Source organism: Armigeres subalbatus, chromosome 1 (genome assembly GCF_024139115.2).
Source record: "Armigeres subalbatus isolate Guangzhou_Male chromosome 1, GZ_Asu_2, whole genome shotgun sequence".
Lineage (NCBI taxonomy): Eukaryota > Metazoa > Arthropoda > Insecta > Diptera > Culicidae > Armigeres > Armigeres subalbatus.
The window spans coordinates 186,257,013-186,282,932 of record NC_085139.1 but is presented as its reverse complement, the minus strand read 5'-3'; the positions used below and the strand labels follow the sequence as shown (position 1 = coordinate 186,282,932).

Genomic DNA, 25,920 nt, shown 5'->3' with positions numbered 1-25,920 from the left:
TTCCTGGAGGAATTACTTAAGAATTTCCAAGTGAAATTCTGGAGCAAAATCAGAGGATTTCCTTAATAAATTTATGTTTTTCATAAGGAATTATCGGAGGAAATCCCGTATGAATTCCTGAAGGAATTCTCGAATGCATTCCTGGAGGAAATGCCGTAGATTTTTCTGAAAGAATAGCTCCTCCAGTTTCTCCAGCAATCCTCGCGAAAGTTCCTCCGGGCGTTCCTCGAAAAAAAAAAAATCCTCAAGAAGTTCCTCAAAAGAATTCCTTCGGAAGTACCTCAAAGCATTTCTTCCGGAAGTTCCTCAAAGGATTTTCTCCGGCAGTTCTACAAAGGAATTCCTCCGGAAGTACTGCAAAGGAATTTTTCCGGAAGTTTCTCGAAGGAATTCCTCCGAAAGTGCTTCAAATGATTTACTTCGGAAGTTTCTCAAAGAAACTACACCCGATGTTCCTCATAGGAATTCCTCCGGAAGTTCTACAAAGAAAGTTCCTTAAATGAGTATATAGAGGAATTCATTTGAGGAACTTCCGGTGGAATTCCTTCGATGAACTTCTGGAGGAGCTTCCGATGGAATTCTTGGAATGGTTTCCGGCCGTTGGTATTGAAAGGGTTTCCCATATTGCATGGGTTTCCGGTCGTTTTAACATACCGGATTTTAAACGAGAGAAATTACTTTCCAGCAACTGTTTTTCAACTAAATCATGGGTTTAGGGGAGAATCGGGCAAAATTGTTTGATTTTGAGTTATGTCTCGCACAGAATTCAATGCAATGCATTTCACCAATATTCTATTCACACTTGAGTGATATTTGAGACCTCTTCGAGAAAGTCAAATAAGATTTTCCGTTGATTAATTCGCTTTTTAAGTATTTTGGGGAAAATCGGGAAAAATGGACCCTTTCGTAAATCTTCAATTACGAAACAATTAAAATATGCTGTCAGCATGTATCTTGAATAGATTTAAAGCAGCAACGATTATTTTAAGCGCGAGAAATTACTTTCCAGCAGCTTATTTAACTAAATCATGAATTCAGGGCGGAATAAAATTCGGGTAAAATTGGCTAATTTTGAGATATGTCACGTACAAAACTCAATGCAATCTACATCACCAATATTCTATTAACACTTGAGTAATATTTGAGTCCTCTCCGGGAGCGGCAAATAAGATTTTATTTTATTTTTATTATAATTTAGCCTTTGTGTGGAATGCTCTTAAATATATTTGCAACAACAACAACCGATACAATTGTGCTCCTTCTCGAATGACTCGAGAATAGTCTAATTCGACAAGTCTCACGTGAGACGATCCATGGGTATCGTGTATCGTAAATGGGAGGTTTTGGCATCTGTGTTACGTGATGGTACAAATTTAATTTCCTACCAAGGAGATGCTAATTTCGAATGATTTATAATGGTCCAAACCGTGATACCCTTTGGTACTAGTTTAAATCATGATTGTATATCCTACAACCAATTTGTTCAGTTTTCCCCTTTTTTGTGTGTGTTCCACTTGATTTGCAAAATTTTGGGAGTCTCGAATTTTGCTGGACTTATTAACCTTTTGTCTGTGCTCTGGGGTCAATATGACCCCAGGCCACTTTGAGTGGCTGCCATTTTTTTAGTTTTCAACCGATTCTCCTAATTTTTGGTAGTTTGATAAAACTCGCCGAGATCTGTCTCCTAGGTGCAAATTCACTTAAAAAATCTTGAAAATATGCGCTACAGTGTACTTTTTTCAAAAAACTTACGTTGTCTGTGCTCTGGGGTCAAATTGACCCCAAATTGAAATTGCTATAACTTTCTTAATGTTTGACCAATTTCGGATTTTTGGGGCTGAAGATTGACTATAGGTGGGCGGGTACATAGCGGGGAGGGGTTTGCGTAAAATAGGGTACAATAACAGTGATTTTTCATGCTTATTTTACTTATATCAGAATATCCTACCCATTTGAACTGCACCTTTTCAAAAAGGTTATACAGGAATGCGTGTGCTTTGACATGAGGCATTGATTAGTTTAGAGCTTGATCGCTAGGTGGTGGTATATTTGAATTCATTATTTTAAACTACTCAAGTAATTCCGATATATGGAAATTTCCTCATTGTAAATATTCTTATCGCACAAATTTGAGATTTGTAAAGATGACGTCTTTATCAAAGTTCGTCTGGTAGGAATGGTCTGTCATGTGACGGACTAAATAATTAGGAAATTTACAACTAGGCGGCGCTAGTGTACTTGCAATATTCTTGGATGTTTGAAATATTGCTTTAGCTTGAGATCCCTCATACCTACACCCAAGTTGTATTCGGCAACATTGTTCAGCATGTTCAGGACTACAAAGCGGTGCTCAATATAATGAGCACTTGTTCCAAGATGCGGCGCTAGTGAGCTGTTATATTTGAGTATATTGTTTCATGTGAGATCTGATGTATTTTGGTTTGTAGCATTTTTGACAAACATGAATGTTGTGATAGAGTTCATCAAAAGTTTTCTTTATATTCAACCTGTTCCAGCGATGCTGCAAATAATAGAATGTGTTCACAGAATATGTTTTAGGTCATCCAAGAAAACCCCGGAATTAAGGCATTTGAGTCTACATGCGTAACCAAAGATCAGCCAATTTTCCGCCTATTTGTAAAATTCCCAATTATTACTTCCATCACAAGACAGTCCATTCCCACTAGACGACCTTTGATTAAGACGCCATTTTAACAAATTTTAAACTTGTGCGATGGGAATATTTACACTGAGGAGAATTCTTTATATCGGAATTACTTGAGTAGTCTAAAATAATGAATTCAAATATACCACCACCTGGCGGCCAAGTTCTAAACTTATCAACGCCTCATCCCAAAGCACACACCTTCCTGTATAACCTTTTTTTGAAAAGGTGCAGTTCAAAATGGGTAGGATTTTCGGATATAACTAATGTATTCATGAAAAATCACTGTTTTTGTACCCTTGTTCACTAAAACCCCTCCCCGCGATGTACCCGCCCACCAATAGTCAATCTTTGGTAACGACCTGAAAGATGATTAAATTATCTTTCGAAACAACCCCAAAAATCCGAAATCGGCCAAACATTAAGAAAGTTATAGCAATTTCAATTTGGGGTCAATTTGACCCCAGAGCACAGACAACGTAAGTTTTTTTGAGCACAGACAGAAGGTTAAGTATACATACTTTCTTGAATATGTCGATTTTCTCAATTTTCCCAAATACTACAAGCTTCTACACTCTGCGCTTATGAAGTGGGAACCTATAAGTGAAAGGATAATCGTTGGCAGATTTAGAACACGGGTCCGAAACCTTACTATAATCCAATGTTATTGCCGATCTGCAAGACAAAGAGAACTTCTATAGCCAACTCAATGCCGTCGTAGATAGAATTCCGAAGGGTGATATAAAGATCTGTTTGGGCGACTTCAATGCGAAGATCGGATCCGACAACTCGAACCATGAGCGCATTATGAGACGACATGGTCTCGGAGAAATGAGCGAAAACGGAGAGCTGTTCGCAGAATTTTGTGGTAATAACGACATGGTGATCGGAGGATCGCTCTTCCCTCATCGACCGGTTCACAAGGTCACGTGGGTCTCTCGTGATGGCTTTACAGAAAATCAAATCGATCACATCTGTATCAGCCGAAAATGGAAACGGAGTTTTTTTGACGACGAAGGAGAGAGAGCCGCCGCAACCGGGGACATTTGCCTCCTCTACGATATCTCACGACGCTTAAGCGAGGCGAAGATGAATGCAACGATGCCTGTGAAAGACGCAAATGATCAGTTATTGATCGACCCAACTGACCAGCTGAAACGCTGGTTCGAGCACTTCGAACAACTTTTTAAAGTGCCAGCCAGGCCATCACCACCTCGGTATGATCTGCCTAGGATCCGACTATAACACGCGTTAATACCGAAGCTCCATCACTGCTAGAGATTCAAACAGCCATCCAAAGCATGAAATCGAATAAAGCTCCAGGGGTCGATCGCATATCAGCCGAGATGCTCAAAGCTGACCCCATGACATCCGCTCAACTACTGTATCGTTTGTTTCGTAATATCTGGGTCACCGCAACTTTCCCGGTAGACTGGATGGAAGGTATCTTAGTGAAGGTGCCCAAAATGGGTGACCTGACTGTATGCGATAACTGGCGAGGCATTATGTTGCTGTGTACCGTTCTCAAAGTTCTATGCAAAATTATCCTAGCCCGGATTCAGGAGAAGATCGATGCGACTCTCCGGCGGCAGCAGGCCGGATTCCGCGCCGGAAGATCCTGTGTGGACCATATTGTCACGCTCCGCATCATTCTGGAGCAGGTCAACGAATTCCAAGAGTCCCTTTACTTGGTATTCATTGAAAAAGCTTTCGACCGTCTCAATCACGAGAATATGTGGGGCGCCCTGAAACGCAAGGGCGTTCCTGAGAAGATCATCGGCCTCATCGAAGCACAGTACGAGGCCTTTTCGTGTAGAGTGCTGCACAATGGGGTCCTGTCCGAACCTATCCGGGTCGTAGCTGGTGTGAGGCAAGGATGTATTCTATCACCGTTACATCGTAATCGACGAGATTCTGGTAGATTCGATTGAACCAAAATCGAATTTTCAACTCTTACGTGAAATCTGTGCTGTTACACGCTAGCGAAACATGGTGTGTATAACACTCAACGGCTGCAGGAGTTCATTAATAGATGCCTGCGGTATATAATTCGTACCTGGTGGCTTCACAACTGAATCTCAAACAACGAGCTCCATCGTCGTTGTCACCAGAGGCCGATAGCAACAGAAATTTGGGATCGGAAGTGGGGCTGGGTCGGCCACACTCTACGTAGGGGCGGAAACGAAATCTGTAAACAAGCATTAGACTGGAACCCAGCGGGATATCGCAGCAGAGGCAGACCCAGAGGCTCATGGCGGCGAAGCCTCAATAAATAAATAAATAAAAGAAGTCGACCGAAATCTAACCTGGCAACAGGTTAAAGCGATAGCCGGGCAACGCTCAGGATGGAGATCTTTCAAGTCGACCCTTTGCACCACCGGAGGTGTACAGGATCCATAAGTAAGTAAAAACAAGCTTCTAGGTTTCTTTAGTTTGCAATATGAAAAAAATGTGCAATTCCATGATTCTCTTTTTTGGTTTTTTATCTATCAATATGGTTCTATTAAAGGTACCCAATATCAGTTAACGAAACGAATTATCCATTATTCTTGAGTGTATATGAAAAATCCATTTTTTGGAACGACCCAATTTCGAAATGAAACCTTAGAAAAAATCCTTATCAAAACGATTCTCTATTTGATCATGTGACAATCCAATGTGGTCAATTGGTCTGATCATGGCGTGATAACGCATTCTATTAAAGTATAATTGTTATTCACAGTTCTTAACATTTTTGCACTCCCATCGACCAGTTTTCCGAACTAAGACCATATTTTCGTCGACACGACGTCGCATCGTCTCAGTGGTCCATATGGAATGGGTCTCTCTCTTTCGGCATTCATCTCGCATGGGGTATGGCGCACGATCGCACGAGAGCTTTACTGGCACTACCTCAGCTCGGCCGGTTGTCACGAGTCACGAGAGAGCTTACTGGATAGCTCCGCACAAAGGTAAAGAAGTAGGGTACCCGTTTGCCTGCATCGTGTACTGTAAATTGATTTTCCACCGGAGGATCTACTAGGGGACTTGGTAGTAAACAATATTTATATTTTAATTCAGTACGTGTCGATTGTTCGAATTGAGACGTTGTACGCGCGCGTTTAGTGTTGTTGGCCGGTTCTTCGTCGATGTTGAAGTCCCCGTCGAAGTGGATTCCCACACGTGTGTTAGGTGGTTTGAATGGTTTTTAGAATATCTCAGGCAATGCGGTAAAAAGGCTCTGACATTTTGCGCGACACATCGCGACAGTAAAACGTGCTTCGAAGAAAAGGGAACGTTTCAGTGGGAAAAGATGCGCTGTGCGTGATGCGGCGCGCATCTTCAAACGGTTGAGACGATCGTGTTTTGATTTTTACATAATCGCAACGAGTCGTTGGCGATCACCTTGCTTGCGGGCACACAGACAGAACCCGAGGGACCCAATACGGATCACGGACGCGGGTCCAGCGAGGTGTATCATCAGCGTCTTCGAAGGTGGATCTGCTGTTGGCGCAACCTCTTAATCAATTTTATTTTACGAGGCCTGTCGTGCGAGCATATTCCTACCATGAATAGCTACTACTTGATGCTCGATGAGTTTATGGTGAAGAGTTGCGGCAATGAGGGGCTCATGAATCAATGAAGAAGCGTCCTATCATCGGGAGGGGGTACCGCGAGAATTGTCAAGGAAAAAAGATCATTGCAGTTTATATACTCATGTGTGCGATAATAACACGGTGCGGCGAGGAAATCGATTCGAAGTTGCCCCTAGTCGATCTTTGTTGCCTTGAGATTCAAAAATATTGGCAAATAGTGAAATGTAATAAAGATAGACGATTTTTTAAATCTTTATTCACGTAAATTTTGATTTAAAGAAAAAACTGAAAATGATCCATTAAAAAAGTACGATTATTAAATAATACAACATGTGTCATTTGTAATTATTTGATGCTATAAAGAATAAATTTGAAACAGAATTGATGATGATCTATTTGGAACAATTTCGTCTACCAATCAACCCATCAATTGAGCTAAAATTATGCCGAATTTCAATTGAAAAGGAACGCTTTTATACACTAGTGGTTCTCAACCCGAAACCCACAGTTACAGTAGCTGTTTTTGGAGTGCTGCTATAGCCTTCACGTACAATTTCAACCAACTTACTTATAATTAGAGGCAACAAAGTTCTGACATTAGAATTCGGGGAAGAACATAGGATAAGTCTTTTACAAGCAGTGCACAACACTATCAACAATCTAAACACTAATACCGGTTTTCTTGTGCCATAACAGTGCCGTAACTCATCCCGGGTTCAGCGCAGTACCATCTCTTGTCTCGTGTGTTGATCACTCTCCAGTCAATGGAACGTCCACCTCCTACTTCAACAATTTTACTTTCCTTTCCCTCCTTTATCTATGATTTGTAGCAACCGTTCATGCATATCCCTATGCAAAGTGTGTTTTGCGCGGTTACGATTGTGAATTTGCCATTTTAAACAGTGTACATCGAGTCGGTTCGATCGAGAGAGTGGATACATATTCCAAGCGTATAAATACAAAGTGACATAATAATCATCATCATCATCATCATCAAGAGGAGCAGCAGCCTCTAAAGTTCGCCGCAGCATCTTCACGAGTGACTGTCCCGACTCAGCAGGTCTCTGAAGGGGTTTTCATCAGCGCATCTTCAATCCCGGCACACAACAGCTCAACATCAAGATCCGTAGTACTTGCAAGCGTAAAGTGGTGTGAGGCGAACAAGAAGCATTCATTGAAAGTGAGAGTCCACCGCGCGTGTCGTTCGCATTTTGCGTGGGGACGGTTGGGCTGAGCTGCCTTCAGGAAGACGTCGGCGCAGCGCCGGAGGAGGGCAGCACGCGAAGATGTTTCTACGACGGTCATCACTGGCAGTGCTGGTCATATTTGGATACTTGCTAATTATAGGTAAGTTAAGCATTGTAGCCATATGACGGTGTGTGCATCTTATAGGTACTTCGCGCATGTTTTGTTTCAAGCTGGCGTGCTGGCGTTCGGACGGACACGGCGATGGCAGGCTGTTTAGATTGATTGCATGGCGAGTGTCGTCGTCAACGGTCATCCTTTTATGATGACTTTGATGGGTTTGCATATGGCCATCAAGATATCGGGGGGAATGATTTTCTCACGGTTATAAAATCAACGTTTATTTTATGGCAGCCTTCGTAAAAAAATACTGCCACCCTAGGAGTCTAACCTTTTTCACCGGAGAAGATATTAAAATTAGTGGACATTGGTTATCAAGCTGTTCATCAGATAATCTTCAAGACGAAAAAGATTCAAACGTGTGAATGAAAACGTAGAGGACATTTGTGTTAGAAATACTGAGAACGAGCATTAGGACTATTAGGGTGGTTCCAAAAATACTTTTCCATTGAAAAAACGCCACACATTACTAAAAACGAAACAGGGTCTCCCCTAATTGAAAACCTACATCTCTTGTAAAGTATTATACAATCATTAGCTCGAAAAGTTACAATGTAACGCCCCCCTTTGTCGCAAATGTCCATACAACCGAACAAAAGACTTAATCGAGTGCAAACACAGGAAACTCAATTGACCCGCAATTACCCACAGCCACACACCAAGCCAGTGAAGTATCAATTTCGAAACGAATTTTTCCAACAGCAAGAAAAAAGGTGAAAAGAAGGTAAATTAGCTCTCGACACATAGCCGTTTCACAACAACACACTACAAATTAAGATTAACCCGCGTGCAATGAGCTCTGTTGACACTCGGAATCACTTGGCTGTCTGTTGGCTGTTGGTGATGATGACGATGATTGCCAGTAACAACAATCCAAATACACTACTGAGGCTAGTTTAACAGCCTTAAGTGCGGATTGGTAGCAGAAAAGGGTGTAATCATGCAATCTGACTACATGCTCTGTCTCCCTTCTCCCCCCCTCTCTCTCTGGCCACAACTTTGCACTATCGACCCGTTCCTTCCACTTCGATCGGTTATACATAAGTAGGTATACTTGTGGAATAAGGGTGGCTCCGTTCATAATGACACGCGATCAGCCAAATCCACACCCCTTTCCTGGGTTCTGACCTGATTAACCAATATGTGCACATAGCGCTCGTGGTGAGATCAGTAGGTGGTGCTGGTATGAGCAAACCAGTAATATATTGAACATAATTTGGCATGTTTAGGGTTTTAATTGATTACATCAGATATGGGCGATGTGAATTCTCCACTCAGAATTGTGATCTGGTCGTATAGGTACCAAAAGATGTCCTTTTAAAATTTAGGCTTGATGATGTTTCTTATTCTCCATGAGATTATGCACACAATGGAATGCAACAAGCATATGAAAGAGTCAAAACATTCATTCGTTTTTAAGTGCCGCATCTTCTGTTATTTACATTCATTATTTTATTCATATCCATCACTGGCTCTGACTGCGTTCATTTTAGTCACTAGTGTCAACGCGAACCCGTCAATTCGAACCACGAGTTTCTATTGGGAAGTATTGTGAGGAGGTAGAACTTTGACGTGATATTTATTTTCAAGATAGTCAGGGAAATCATTTGGTTTAAACCGGCCAGTTTAATGGCCGAAAAAAACCGTAGAGTAGAGTGGGGCATGAGTGCCCGTGGGGTAAGAGTACGTTTTCCACTTATAACAAAAGATAAACTTGCAGCACTGCACCAGTCTGACAGGTATTGGCCAACTATTTTCATGTGTAATTGTAAACGCGATTTGAATAAACAACAAGGGAGATATGGAGTTAGATTTTTTTGTCACTTTGCTAAAAATAAATGTGTTTCCGCTACTAGTATTCCATTACCATATTTACGTTTATTCAGGTGAACATTATACCATTTCGATAACCGATTGTATAGAGTACTTTATGGTGCAGAACACCAATCCGGTTGAGGTCCAAGAGGCCAAGGCCATTAACCAAACAAATTTTGCATCTCCGGCGAAATAAGGCTACTTCCAACGCGTAAAGATCCACAACAACAAAAAAAAGGGACAGAAATCGTAAATTTCCTAGTAGCATTTTGGTTTTATGCTGGTTTTATAACACTCTTGAAGAAAAAATTATGGTCCTCAAGAGCGTTATAAAACTTAAAATGTTACTTGGGTCATCACAAGTTTTCCTTTTAAGGATAAGCCCTTTGGTGTTAGAAAGGACTTAGCGAACAAACCGCTGAAGCGAAACAATTTCATCTAAATGATTATTTAATTTGCGAGAGGTGTGAAGTATGAATGAAGTATGAACATTTTTTTAGAGGATTCATACATAATGCGAGAAGTATGAAGATCCATAAATTTTTTTAGAGGATTCATACATGAAGCGTTACGCCACGCGAAACCTGGTATATTTTTAACCTCTATAGTTTTACCTTTCGCGTATACTAAGTATACGTAAAGGCTATAGGATCACTCCAAAACCGAACTTTTGATAGAAGGCTCGTTGACCAATAGTGTTATATACCAATCGACTCAGCTCGACGAATTGAGGTGATGTCTTTATGCATGTATGTATGTGTGTGTGTGTACAAAAAAATGTGAGACACATTTTTTTGTACTTAGCCTTATCACATTTATTGCTTGCAACGTGGAATCCTTCCTAATTTTTCGCTATTGAAAATTGACCCAATCGGCCATTGCGTTCCGGAGTTATTAAAAAAACATTGCCCATTCCCCATTTTGCCCCCCTTGGAAATTTTTTTTCAAAACCGATTTTTTTTTCAAAAACTGTTGCAATGCATTCAAATTAACGCAATTGAATGTGAATTGATGAAAATAGCTGAATCTATCTCCCTAAAGTCCATTTTTGACCTCTCTTATGTGATTTTCTTGTTACTCTTGTGTGTTTTCTTGTTTTACAATACACGAGAAAGGCACCATCACCGCTAGGTGGATTATTCTGGGTTTTTTTTTATATATAAAATAAAAAAATGTGTTTTCGAATCAAATTTCACCCCTCCCTATTTCAGATTTACGTAAATTTAAAACGTTTCATACTATATTTCCAGGAAATATCAATAAATGTCACTAATTCTTATTTGTGTTCATATATATTTAAAATACATGATTGGAAAATTGCGTATTCTGTTACCAACCGTTTTTGGTAACAATGTTGTTATGTGTTGGAAAGGCCAGCTGACGGTTCGGAGAATATTTATTGTTATTTTTTTTATTCAAATTGTATGTTTATATTTCTAATTTAAATGTCTAAGTGTATAATAATCGTCTGTTTCCACATTTTTGTGTTTGATTATGATGTTTATTTTACGCGTAGTAGCTTAAGGTGTCTTTATTTATTATTTATTTATTTTTGTTATGTATTCCGATTGTAGATTTTCTTTATTTATTTAGATGCTTTATTTATTTACTTATTTATTTATACATTTATTTATCTATTTATTGAACTATTTATTCAGATGCATTATTTATTTATTTCCTATTTATTGAGATAGTTTATTTATTTATAAATTCATCATTTATTATTATTATTCTATTTATTTAATAATTTATTGAGATGCGTTATTTGAATCTATATCTAAAAATTTATTCACAAGAAATACAAAAAAAAGGAAAACAAGTGTCCGGTTAGGATTGTAAAGGCTTTGCATGTAGCCAACAATCGGAATTTAAATATTATTAGTTTGACACCTACCTAAAAATAATTATTATTTGTTTAGCGTGTAAGACATCGTTATAGAGAGAAATCCTGAACCTGAAGAACTATTGTCGTGAGAAGATCGGAGAGAAACTTTCTAGAATATTCTAGGAAGCGTAGAAAGATATAAAAGAAAAGGATGAACGAGAGAGAAGGGTTGTTGTAGAATTTGAACCGTCCGGAGGAGTGAAGACAATGTCGGTTGGTGTGTTAATGTACAATTAACTGCCCCAGTTCCTGTGTAGATTTAACCTAAGAAAACTATCAACTAAATCCACAGTTAAAACACTTTTAAATCTTAAAAAACTAAATCAATTTAAATAGCATGGATTGCCAACGAGATACACCACAACGGCTAGAAAAAATGCACCAAAAGTTTAAAGTAAGTTCTAGTCGCGTTAGTCTCGTGGTAATCATAATCATGCAACAATACCAAGCGAGCCCGTGGTGTGGAAATGAATTACAGTGAAGTGGTCGAGCGGACATATTATACAAAGAACAATTGTGTTTCGTCGAATCTGTGGTTGTCCTGCTCAATAAAGGTGCCGGCTCGCTTGATGGACCATTAGAACATTGCGCGCGTGTGTACCATTCCCCGGACATGGAACAATGGCCTACGCTATTTCGGCCTAACCGACAATATTGTGAACTCTGTGAAGACAACGGAAGAAGAAATGTGAGAAAGAGAGACTAAGCATGCAGAACCTCATCGGGAAAGCATCGAATGGATCAGCAGCAGCAGAAACGGCCGCAACGTACCGGTGAGCTCACTCTGTTAACCCCCCCCCCACTCTTTAGTCTTTAAATAAAACGAAAAAAAAAACATTTATTTCATCAAAGTTTGTATGGCCCTCCGAACCACAGCTGTCCTTTAAGATTAAGTTAAAAGAAATCTTGTTTTCCGTTGTCAAAGTCCACTTTGTAATTGTCCGCCTTTTCACCACAACTACATAAAACCGTCAAAAAGGAATTATCTCCAAAGACCCACACTGCAAATGTTAAAACGACCCTGAGGACCAGGGAGAATAATAAAAGAAGGCCTTGAGTGCCCACCCCGGAAGCTGCCGTGGCTCTAGACCAGCAGCTTGGGGCTTTGTTGGTCCTCGTCTAGGACCTAAATTCCACTCCCTGGGTCTCTAACGGTTTCAATTCTTACCCCATCTGATGCGCACTTTTACCTACCCCTCCGACGGGGTAAGCCATTTTTTAGATGTCTTGTAATAAGGGTTCTACTAAAACAAATTTCAATAATTATAATATTTTTTTTCACTGGATAACATATGGGAAGAGTATACGAATGTTCTACGTTGATTTGATGTGCAGCTTGTGTCATAAGGGCCACACGTTCGACTGAAAACTAATTGCGTACTCTTGCCTCAACTCTATGCCGTTTGGCTGAAATAGTCGTTCGGCCGAATAGGTCATCAGGCCGAGCCGTGTGGCTGAAATGGACGTTTGACAGAAGGAGCCATTTGGCCGAACAGGTCATACGACAAAATGTCAACTGATGAACGGGTAATATGGTCAAAAATGTCCACCCGTTTGGCCAAATAGCCTTCTGCGATGCGACCAATCCAACAAAATGACCTTTTCGGTGAATGTTATTTGCGCTCGAATGCCAAACGACTTGCCCAAGTCAAATGCCCAGTTCGGCCTAGCTACATTTTCGGCCGAAGTTCCATTTTGGCTGAATGACATATTTGCCATATAGATTTTGGCCTTAATGCCGTTCACAAATTGCGAGGGGCCCTCCTTAGCCGTGCGGTAAGACGCGCGGCTACAAAGCAAGACCATGCTGAGGGTGGCTGGGTTCGATTCCCGGTGCCGGTCTAGGCAATTTTCGGATTGGAAATTGTCTCGACTTCCCTGGGCATAAAAGTATCATCGTGCTAGCCTCATGATATACGAATGCAAAAATGGTAACCTGACTTAGAAACCTCGCAGTTAATAACTGTGGAAGCGCTTAATGAACACTAAGCTGCGAGGCGGCTCTGTCCTAGTGTGGGGATGTAACGCCAATAAGAAGAAGAAGAAGAAGAAGCCGTTCACAAATTACGTAACGCAAATGTGGGCAATTTTAGATCTCTTGCCCTCCTCCACAACATTTTTTGCATGGTTAGTTTTTTGTATGGATCATAACGCTTGGTCTGACCCCCTCCCTCCCCATACAGCGTTACGTAATTTATAACCAGTCCCTGATGGTTTGTTCGGTCAAATAACATATTCGACTTAACAGCTTTTGGTCTTGTGGCCTTCGCCGTTTGTCCGAAAGTCATTTGGCGAAAAGCCATTTGTTCGGATCCTACTTGGCCGAGTAACACGTTAAGCCATCTAGCCGAATTCCTCTTCTTCGTTTCTTCTTCATTGGTATTACAACCTCTACTGGGACATTGCCACCTCGCAGGCCCCTTTCCTTTTTCCTTTTGGCCGAATTGAAAGTCTGTCAGAAACGGTTTTAAGGTCGAAAATGGTTTGACCGTTGGCTAAAATCGACATACAGCCGAAAGGGACACTCGGCCGAAGTAAAAATTTGGCAGTACAAGTTATCCTATCAGGTTATTTGGCCAAAAAATAGCCGTTTGGACGGAATAATCGTTTGACCTAAATGGTCGTTTGGCCGAAAAGATCATTTGGCAGAAAATGCCGTTTGAAACAAATAGTCGTTTGGCAGAAAGAGCTGGCCCGAAAATGTCCTATTTGCAAAACACCCATTTCGGCCAAAAGGCATTTTCTGTTCACCTATTCGGCTAAATTACTTTTTTGGCACAATGACCAATTCAGCCGTATTTTCTGTTAAGCCGAACGGCATTTTCGGCGGTAGGTATGTAACATTTTACCAAATAACTTTAGGCGAGATGAATCGGCGTGGAAAATTATAGACCAGCAGCGAGACAAATTTTGAACGGTGCCGCGCCGATGCAAGAATGTCCGCGGCGGTGGCGTGCCAGATCGAACCACCTTGCTCGCTGTTCCCCTTTTTTCACCAGATTAATGTCCGACATTTTGGCTACCTGCCTGGCCCTCCGTCTTCCGATATTAGCGATGTGAACGATGGATGGTTCTGCTGTTGCAACGCGTAGCTGAACCATAACCGGCTTTCGGGAGCATAAGGGTCTATGTACAAGGTCTTTATGACTCTCTGAAGTGTCCGCAGACAGGTTTTACCTGTTGGTAAGTGATAACGGACCTTGTTTTCGAGTAACTCAATCGTATCACTGAGTTTACAAGTGTTAGGCAGAAGATGAGGTAGGAACTGAAGCAGAGCCTTCTGATGCTTCGCCAGCTTTTTCGAGTCGCAACGCGTTTACCAGGCTCAGACCTAAGTCTTTACTTTCCTAGGAGGTGCTACGATGGCCCAGGAGGCGATTGATTTCGCTCGGACGGTCAACGAAGAAAGGATTGCGCCTTACTCGAAAAGACTCAAGCAGCAATCCGGCGAAGGCGTTGAACGCAAAGCCAAACGATTTGCGACCATGAAGGCCAAACGTTGTTTGGACGAAGCAGATCGGGGGGCAGTGGAGTCGAAGTCGTTGAGTCGATGCAGGCAACCGAAAGTTTTTCGGCTCTGGGAGAGACGTGCGAAGCGTCAGACGCATTAAGGCCCGGGAATTGATCTTGGTACTGAAACGTGGAGCACTGGCCCAGGAGGTCCCAGGTGGTGGCGACGTGGTGAGGTCGTTGGGTGCGGAAGTTATTATCCAACCCTTTGGCACGCAGGTAGCCTCCTTCAGGATAATGGTCGCAGAAGCCAAAACAATCATGGAGGGAAATTAAAGACTGGCTGGTTAGTATGCCCAATAAGCATACTTCAGCCACCTTCAGTGGAAAAGTGCTATTGGTGCTTAGAGTCCGGATATAAGTCCTATGACTGTAAGGACCCAGACCGTAGCAACCTGTGTCGTCGCTGTAGTGAGGAAGGGCACAAGGCGCAGGAATGCGATAAGGTACCAAAGTGCCTCATCTGTACCAGTAAGAAGCAAACCCGGAACCACGTTATGGTGGACATTCGTGTCCTTTCGATGAAGCAAATGAGAAGAAGCCGTGCGAGTATCACAGCCGAATCTTAACCTCTGTGCATCTCTTGGTCGTGTTTGGTCTGTTTTGATTTAATGGCAAAACAGCGTGAAAGTAGGAAAGTAATTATACGCAAGAAGGATTTTGTCGGACTGGAGGGTGGACGAGGGCTACACCCATAGTGATCATTAAGCAATTCGCTTCAAGATCAACTAAGGCGTGCAACATCCGAGGGCGTAGGGGATCCCTGTCAGGCCCGTGGGTGGAAGACTAATCACTCCGACAGCGAAGTTTCCACCGCCACCCTGGGATTGGAAGCCAGCACTGACAGTCTCAGCAGGGATGCACTGGTAGCTGTCCCAACATGTCGAGGAAAGCCCTGCCGAGAAATTGAAGACGCCCGGTATATTGGTGGTGTTTCGAAAATCTGTGCGAAGGTGCCTACGCGAATCTGTGCGGTGACGCCTACATGTTTGTGATGGCCAAGATCAGAAGGGGCTTTTCGACCCCCGAACGATCCCCGAATCGGTTGGCGAAGATTATCGAGATACTCTTCCCGTTCCGGGAAACAAGTCCCTGACATCCTTCATCGCACGGCGTTACGGGTGTGGCCGAAATGATGGCTCCGGTGACGAATGATGATTTACTCGCGGTGGTTAATTCCCTGGCAACTAATAAAGCTCCACAGCCTGAAGGAGTTCTGAACAGATCTCTCAAGGTAGCAATCATCGCGTACCCGAACATGTTCAGGCTATGCAAAGATGCCTTGACGATGGAAAGACAGAAATTGGTACTGTTGCCGAAAGTCGGGAAGCCGCCAGGCCCCACAACGTACAGCTGAACGCACTGACACTGATGGACACTCGTGTCAATCCCCGCCCTTCGAAAGACGTAGCCCTCTGCGCGTTTCAAAGGGACTCGAGCATGCCCCGGAAACTACGAACATCACCCGATCCATCTTCGCCTTGACCAACCGGTAATCCGTGTTCGTTTATCCGGTTTATCTGTTAATCAGTGTCCGTATCACATTCGGCTTTGAAGTCGATGAATAGATGATGTTTGAACATGTTGTTTTTACGACATTTCTGCAATATCTGGCGTACGACGAACACTTGGTTTGTCCGTGGTAGAGCGTTCGCCCATGAATTCCGCCTGGTATTGCCCTAACATACCAACATTTCAATCCTCATGTCGATTGAACTATACTTGTCAAGCATCTTTAATCAGGATATTTTGTCACACTACTTGGAAACCGTGGAGAATCATGAGAAGTTAAGGTTTATTGTGTATTCGGCTGCAGAGTTTTTATCCATCAAAATAAAATTACACCCACAGGCGATTCTTGCAGAGAAATTTTCATTTTAGCCGAAATCAGCATATGTATATTATAAGTATCATCGATTGTAACAGGCCTAATATGCATTGATGAGTTTCGAAGTATGAGTTTATTTTCTGCTAATACGGCACTGCATACTTAACCAATTTCAACGCAATCACATAATGGCTTGGGATATCGAGAACTCCACTTTGCTCAGCCGATCATCAAGCAGATTATTTGAAGAAAAAAACCTATGAATATGTTAATTCATACTTGAACCGGCGGCGGCATGCAATAATAAAAATACAATCACACGCTACCGCCATCAAATGTCGGCCGGGTTCTTTACTGTGCTTGCTACTGCCGCCACTTGCAGCTGCTGTGGTTTAACCATTTTTTCACTCAACCTTCTCAAAAGTGCGCGAGCTTTAAGCGCGCTTGTGCGATCTTTTCCCAAAGTGTGATCGCAAAAAGTGACGGCTCCGTTTACCGATCCGTCTTCCAAGCCCAACAACTGCCTAGTAGCATCACGAAGACGACGACGACGGACGGTTAGTCACTCAAATGCGCTACCTGATGCATTGCTCGCCGAACTCGTCGATGTTGGCGATGCGGGTAATCGGTACCAGATGATGATGATGATGGGTGTTGCAAAATTAGAAACAGCATCACCATTTGGATGCATCTTCGACAGAGCTTGGAATGGAGAGGTGTACAGCGATTTGTCGAGCTTTCAAATGCATTTATCGATTGTAAAAACAACTCGCTTCTCTGAAATGCGTCTATGATGTGAACGTGGCCCGTGGGACCTTCCTTTGCCTAGCAGAAACATGTGCGGCTATAAAGCAAAACCATGTTCACGGTGACTGGGTTCGAATCTTGGTCGGCATTTTTTAATTTTTGGGATGGAAATTTTCTCGATTTCCTTGGGTGGAGCGAGTTGCGAGCCGGGAATGTACAAGTGGGGAGTGTTAAACTAACGAATAAAAAGAGTACATACCCACATGGATGCATTTGCAATGCGCTTCAGGAAAAAATAATTTAATGTAACATTCAATGAACAAAATTCAATTACTTTAGTACTTTATTAAAATAGATTCCATTATTTCTATCAAAATTCACATTTAGGGTAATTCCCCAAATGTTGAACGGCAAATTTCTTCGCCTATTGTTGAACGCACGTGCATTTCTTATGGGAGTTCAACAAAATTAGCCGTTCAACATTTGGCGGTTTTCCCTATTTCATTTTTTCTTGATTTTTCTCCTAGAGAGGAGAGGAAGGCTATGGCCGATCCGGCCGAGTGATGTTTCAGATGGGGAAAAATATAAAGCCACTCCACTTGTATGGGTTCCCATATAAAAATGGTGATTAAAAAAAATCATCTGAAACAGTTCTCGATAATTCCAGTCAGAATACATACAAATAACGCTCTGCTTAAATTTTAGATCGTTTTGTGCTGGGAGACAAAATGTGATTAGATGGAGGAATCGCTAGGAAGCGAGATTTTAATCCTCAAACAAATAATTTTGTATGGAAATCTGTGTTGGTGTATTAATTATATCCGTGGAGCATTTTTCTGCAACTTTTTAATTCAGATGGTACAGCATAACCTTTCATTGTTCAATGTTAAGCAGACAGTTCTCGGTTCTCATTCGCACTAAGACAGTAAATGTTCCCAATTTAACGGAGGAGTGGTGCATTAAAGAAATCATCATAACAATTGTTATCGATTCCTGCTGGCTGGCCTGGCTTGAGCTTCGCACTGTACATTTTAGGCATAACATTCTTTCATCACCTTGGATGGGTCCATTCCAAAAGCACCAAGCAAACGCATTACACACCTCTAAATTGCGTTATTTGCTTAATTCTTTTGAAAGTGTTACGGCAAACAAACATCCTTGAGATGCAGCGCGAAGGCGCAAATGACTATTTTCGAGGGTACTGCTGGCTGGTGCTGAATTGCCGTTGAATGATGATTAAACCTTAAAACCGCAAATGTCAGCTTTAGCGGAGATGCGCCGTCATTTGCAGCACCTTTTGTAACAGAGAGCGAGATGTGCAGCACTTTGGTGGCTCAAGTTATTTAAGCAGCTTCTTTTGAGACCTGCCTGCCTGATCTCCTGAAGTGGGCTAAGCCGCATACTCGACCACAAGAGGCAACACAAAACACCTCCCCGGCGGGCGCGGTGTGGTTCCGGCATGCAATAAATTTACGAGTGTGTAATGATTCGACAAGAGCCTGATTGCTGAATGCGCCCAAGTTGTTCGAAGTTATTTATGAGGCGGCAAGCGAGCACCAATTGTCAGCTCGTACAAAAATTATGTTAAACATGTAGTATAGGGTCAAGAAAACATTTTGTATCTCTTCGACTTGTTTATCGGGTGGGCTCAAGCTTGAGTTGCACTCTACGGAGCTGTTTCACAATCGATCATCATTTTATTAGCAATTAAAAAAAAGTTACCTTGATAATCATACCTGGGTATGTGGGTTACTCTTTATCTGAAACAGTTGATGTACCGATTGTTAATTGCGTTTCGGAGATATTTGCTAAAAAAATAAAAGCGTAAAGAGCGGTAATTCGTATAAATTAATGTAAAAAGTGTGAAACAATTTTTTCTCATTATAGCTGGTTCATAAGGTTCATAACGTTTTTTACGGAAATGGCTATCAATGCTACTCCGTTAGGTTCCGTTGTCCTCGAAAATGTGACTTTTTTCACATTTCCCAGTCATCACAAGATCGTATGTGATGTAACATAAGATGCTAAAGTGGAGGCGATATAGATACTTCCCATACAACATGTACGTATAAGTCCTCCCATCCACTTTAGCATCTTCAAACTTCATGATTTTACAAAGCAATTATGGGAATGATATTGTTTTTTTTTTTTTTTTTTTTTCGAGAGTTGACCAGCTGTAGTCTTAATAGACTGGTATCTCGGCTGGGCTCTCCATGTGATACACAATACTAGCAGACGACTCAAGCTATGTTGCTCACTAGGTCACTGCGGCCTGGGTTTGTATTGTGATCATACCGATACATTATTCTTTCTATCTACAGTCTGTCAATTATAAACCGAACAAATAATGGAAGCTCAACATGTACATAGATGTTTTCTGAATAAGTAGTTAACATGTAAATTTAATTATTAGTTACTTGGAGCCGACATTCAATACCTAATAGTAGTCTATGTTGACAAGGGTGGTACTGTTGCTATTTCCAAGTAACAATTTCGAATAAAGATGTAATGATATCATACTGGTAGGGTAGTTTCAAAATAGATTAATTTAAGTACTATTGTAATAAATGGACACATTGAAGAGCTTCCTTATTTTAACACGGTTGAGTATCGGATGTTTGTCAATACGTCGTCGAGTTAATTGTATCCTATCAGTCACAGTAATGTCATATGTTAAAGTTTCAGTAGTCTAATAGTGATCATTATACAAAATTTCTGTCCAGTTGTTCCGTAATTGGTTTTTTTTGTCAAGTTCTATTCCTTTTCTAATATTCAAACCTTTATTATTTATTAAAATAATGAGGTCTAAAATTCAGTTATTCAGATTCAGGATATACAATATTCAACGCATCATATGGTCTATCCTCATTTCCGTAAGTGGTCAAGTTATTAGTCTTGTAGCAATAATAGTGGTACTAGTTATTCTCTATCTTGTGAGTGCAATGGTCTCAATTAACTATTCTAAACAGAACTCTGTCTCTTGTCTTTCTGTCCACCGATGGTCATGTATTTATTTTCGTTTTTTATTATTTATTTGATATCTTTAAATTCAGTCATTTATTTTACTATCGGTCATTTATTTTATTATAAGGTAAAGGTCAGTGAATTTGTCTTAATACGAGAAACACTAAGGCATGTCCCCTATATATCCGCTAATTTTTCTAACTAACCTAATAGAAGGAAGAGAGAAACAGTTTTTGCGTTGATCCATGCAGCTAGAGAGACTAAAATAAAAGATTATCGAGAAGATATAATAGATACATTCACTATCTCCAATGCCAAATTAGTAAATCTACAAATTCTACTTTTCACTACTAAAATTCTACTTCAGCTATACGGGTACAAAATGAATTATTGTTAGCTACTACTACAAGTATAAATAGATGTATGCTATTTGGATAAGCGTTTGTTTCAGGGTCTTGTTAGTATTAGGGTTATGTTAGGTAGACCCTACTGAGCCCTGCCGGCACCTCCAAATTTACCAATAGGCAGTTGTTGTTAGATCGTGCGACACTAACCATTAGTTAACTTGGAGGCATGGTACCTCAAGTGTTTGGTATAACTGTTGACCTTATTTAAGTAAGATGTGATAAAAGTTTCTCTACGGAGCTTATTTTCAAACCATTACCATTAAAATAACGATATTCTTGTGAAAGAGATATAAATGGAAAAATATCCTAATTTTTTAATTTAGTGTTGAACTTAACCTTTGTTTGAAAAAAGCACTCTATTAAACAACAAAAATAAAAATTAAATAAAAATCTTTTTAAGACACTTGAAATATCAACGTCAAGCCCCTTATCCATGGACAGGGAATTATGGGAATGATATTGTTAGGGTTCAATCTGGTTACATAGAGCACGATCCGGAGGAGGACTGCGCGACTGCGTTTGACTCCTTTGTCAAAATTGGTGCTGCAAGGTCCGACACTTATTCGACGCCATCCGGAGTACCGTAGGGCAGCCACCTAGGTCCATTGATTTTTATACTCTTCGTTAATGACTTGTGCCTGTTGTACGCTGACGATATGAAAATATTTCGCAGTTTTTTTTTTTTTTTTTTTACTAATTTTATTTGCTAATTATCTAATACATGCATTCATCTCTGAGACTAGGTGTTCCGTGTTTTCTTAACACTATCATCCTTATTTGCTATGTTACTTTTTAGTTATTATTAATACATTTCAATTGCCTCTGGCAGTTAGAATTTTTCCTCTGGTTGAATTGAACCATGTAGGAATTACAATGTTTTCAACTTAAACTAAACTTAACCTATTTTATACTAAGGGTACAAGGAGTTAATCGTTGCAATAGAAGATTGCAACGATTTTTGTCTAAAATTGGAAATTATTTTGTTGGACATTTGTTGCAATGTCTCAATATTAGAAATTCTATGAAGTTCATTGGTACTATACCACGGAGGCAACTTCAGAATCATTTTCAAAATTTTATTTTGGATCCTCTGGAGTGCCTTCTTTCTGGTATTGCAGCAACTAGCCCATATTGGCACAGCATACAACATGGCAGGTCTAAAAATTTGTTTGTAAATCAAAATTTTGTTCTTAAGACAAAGTTTTGATTTTCTGTTTATAAGTGGATATAGACACTTAATATATTTGTTACATTTGGCTTGAAGGCCTTCAATGTGATTTTTAAAAGTTAATTTTTGATCTAGCAGAAGTCCTAAATATTTAGCTTCGCTAGACCAATTAATTGGAACCCCATTCATAGTGACAATATGTCTGCTAGAAGGTTTCAAATAAGAAGCTCGCGGCTTATGTGGGAAAATCATAAGCTGAGTTTTGGAAGCATTCGGGGAAATTTTCCATTTTTGCAAGTAAGTGGAGAAAATATCCAAACTTTTTTGCAATCTACTACAAATGACACGAAGGCTACGCCCTTTGGCTGAGAGACCTGTGTCATCTGCAAACAAAGATTTTTGACACCCTGGTGGTAAATCAGGTAAGTCAGAAGTAAAAATGTTATACAATATGGGCCCCAGTATGCTGCCTTGGGGACACTAGCCCTTACATGTAATCTATCAGATTTAGTATTCTGATAGTTTACCTGCAGTGAGCGGTCTGATAAATAATTTTGGATCAGTTTAATGATGTACAGAGGAAAATTAAAATTCATCAATTTTACAATCAAACCTTCATGCCAAACACTGTCAAATGCTTTCTCTATATCAAGAAGAGCAACTCCAGTCGAATATCCTTCAGATTTGTTGAGCCGAATTAAATTCGTTACTCTTAATAACTGATGGGTGGTTGAATGCCCATGGCGAAAACCAAATTGCTCATCAGCAAAAATAGAATTGTCATTAATATAACCCATTATTCTATTTAAAATAATCTTTTCAAACAGTTTGCTTTATGAAGAAAGGATATGGGCGATAACTAGAAGCCTCCGCTGGATTTTTGTCCGACTTCAAAATTGGAACAACTTTGGCGTTTTTCCATTTATCTGGAAAGTATGCCAATTGAAAACATTTGTTAAATAAATTAACTAAAAAGGATTAAGAGCTCTCAGGAAGTTTTCGATAAGTATGTAAAAAATACCATCATCACCCGGGGCTTTCATATTTTTAAATTTTCTAGTAATAGATCTCACTTCATCCAAATTAGTTCCCAACGAAGGGTCAAAAACATTCTCTTGATTGAGAATGTCTTCGAAGCTCCGTGTAACCTGATCCTCAATTGGACTAGTGAGACCTAGACTAAAATTATGGGCACTCTCGAACTGCTGAGCAAGTTTTTGAGCCTTTTCGCCATTTGTTAATAAAATTTTATTTACCTTTTTAAGCGCTGGAATTGGCTTTTGAGTCTTTTTTAAGAATTTTCATTAATTTCCAAAAGGGTTTCGAACTGGGATCCAACTTCGAGACATTATTCTCAAAATTGGTGTTTCTCAGAATAGCGAAACGTTTTTTAATTTCATTTTGCAAATCTCGCCAAATAACTTTCAACGCGGGATCGCGAGTTCTTTGGTGTTGCCTTCTTCTCACATTTTTAAGACGGATCAGTAGCTGAAGATCGTCGTCAATAATAATGGAGTTGAATTTAATTTCACATTTAGGAATTGCAATGCCTCTGACTTCGACAATTAAATTTGTCAAAGATACGAGAGCATTATCAATATCACTTTTGGTATCGAGAGGAATATCAACATCAAAATTCCTATCGATATACGTTTTATATAAATCCCAATCAGCTCTATGATAATTAAAAGTAGAGCTGATTGGATTATAAATGGCTTCTTGTGAGATTTCAAATGTCACAGGAAGATGATCAGAGTCAAAGTCAGCATGAGTTACCAATTGGCCACACAGCTGACTTGAATCCGTTGAAACTAAATCAATTGTAGAAGGATTTCGACTGGAAGAAAAACAAGTTGGTCCATTGGGATATTGAATAGTATAATATCCCGCAGAACAATCTTCAAATAAAATTTTACCATTGGAATTGCTTTGAGCATTATTCCATGAACGGTGTTTGGCATTGAAGTCACCAATTACGAAGAATTTTGATTTGTTGCGAGTCAGAATTTGAAGATCAGCTTTCAACAAATTCTTTTGCTGCCCATTGCATTGAAAAGGCAAGTAGGCTGCAATGAAGGAAAATTTCCAAAATTTGTTTCAACAGAAACTCCCAAGGTTTCAAAAACTTTGGTTTCAAACGAAGAAAATAATTTATGTTTGATACGTCTATTAATGACAATGGCGACCCCACCACAGGCGCTGTCAAGACGATCATTTCTGTAGATAAAATAGTTTGGATCTCTTTTAATGGAGAGTCCTGGTTTTAAATACGTTTCAGTTATAATGGCAATATGCACATTATGAACTGAAAGGAAGTTGAATAATTCATCTTCCTTACCCTTTAGAGAGCGGGCATTCCAATTTAGAACTTTCACACAATTATTTGGATCCATTGAAACGGAGTCCGATAACAATTTTTTGTGTGTACTTTATACCAACCTGAACAGCTTCAGGAATGGTATTTGCTTTGAACATTGCATCAATCATGTGATGCAATTGTTCAGTTAAAAAATCAAATCGGAAGCAGTCATGCTACCTGAATCGGCAACATGACCGTTATTTTCCTTTGGGACATGGGTATAAACCTCATTTTGAGAAGAGAAATTTTGTCTACCAGCAGCGATGTTTGCATACGTAGGTACATTGGAAAAATTGGAATTTACTGAAGTGCTTGCTACCCGTTGACGAGCGGCAAAATTTGTTTGTGAATTGTGGTGGGTATGAATTGCTCGACCGGTAACCGGTTTCGAAATTTGAGCGTTTGAAAAATTTCTACCCGTCGAATCTGGGATTCGATTGGAATTTCCCGTCATCAATTTTGCACGGGAATTCAAAACTTTTTTGCGTGAAGGGCATTCCCAGAAATTGGATTTATGATTGCCCCCACAATTTGCACATTTAAATTTATTGGAATCTTCTCTCACAGGACATGCGTCCTTGGCGTGAGAGGTTCCACCACAAATCATGCATTTAGCATCCATGTGACAATGTTTGGTTCCATGACCCCACTTTTGGCACTTACGGCACTGGGTGGGGTTTTGGAAATTTCCCCAGGCCTGCGGAAATGTTCCCATGTAACACGGACATGAGACATAATACAGGCCTTTTCCAAACTTTTCATATTATTTAGTTCACTTTTGTTAAAATGAACTAAATAAAATTCTTGAGAAATGCCCCTCTGGGAAGTACCAGAATGGGATTTCTTTTTCATCTTAATTACTTGGACTGGTGAGAATCCAAGTAATTGAAAAATTTCAATTTTAATCTCATCCAGTGATTTGTCATCACTGGGGAGACCTTTCAAGACGACTTTGAACAATCGCTCAGTTTTGTCGTTGTATGTGAAGAATTTATGGCGCTTCTCAGTTAAATACTGAAGAAGACGTTTGCGATCGTCAAAGGATCCCGGCAAAACGCGGCAGTCACCCTTCCTAGCAATCTGAAATGAAACCTTGATCCCCTGAAGGTTACTCAAAATCTCATTCCGGAAGCCAGAAAACTCGGCAACAGATACCACAATTGGCGGAATCCTTTGTTTCTTCGCATGAATCGAATCACCTGGGCTAAAGGTAGATTCGATTTGCTCAATTTCATCATTAATCAAATCGAACTGATTGCTCAGTTCGATAGGAGAAGAAACATTGTCAACATTAGATTTAGAAGGAATATCTGAATTCTCCAGCTTCCTTCTATTTTTTCCGCGCTTTGGCAGGACGGTCTTGAAACCTTGTTTCTTTGAAGGAAGTGGAGAATTCAAAGACTCCCCCTTCCTCTTGTTTTTATTAATACTCATTGCTGATCGTGGAGACGTGACCTTCTAAGAGGTTTTTTCCCAGAACGGTGTCCCTGCAGGATTACCACCGCTTGTCGGAATTTTACTTCCGCAAACGGGTCCAACGTAAAACGAAGGCACGGGTCCTTGCAAAGATCGTAACGGGATCAGTGGGTACAAATAGCGCTAAGAAGCACCGTTGAAATTAAAATAGCTTCG

At 40.4% G+C, this 25,920-nt stretch overlaps 1 protein-coding gene across 3 annotated transcripts in view; it reads left to right on the top strand.

Annotated features, from left to right (window-relative positions):
• The first annotated feature begins 5,713 nt into the window (after nt 1-5,713).
• Nucleotides 5,714-25,920, top strand: part of LOC134209089 (uncharacterized) — a 372,790-nt gene continuing 352,583 nt past the window's right edge. The window contains exons 1-2 of one of the 3 annotated variants that reach the window (XM_062685069.1): nt 5,714-5,836; nt 7,071-7,587. In XM_062685069.1, the coding sequence (XP_062541053.1) occupies nt 7,527-7,587 (61 nt within the window). In that variant the 5' untranslated portion in view covers nt 5,714-5,836; nt 7,071-7,526. Of the gene's footprint in view, nt 5,875-7,070; nt 7,588-25,920 lie in introns of all 3 variants that reach the window. The other 2 variants (XM_062685079.1, XM_062685073.1) reach the window with 2 other exon arrangements.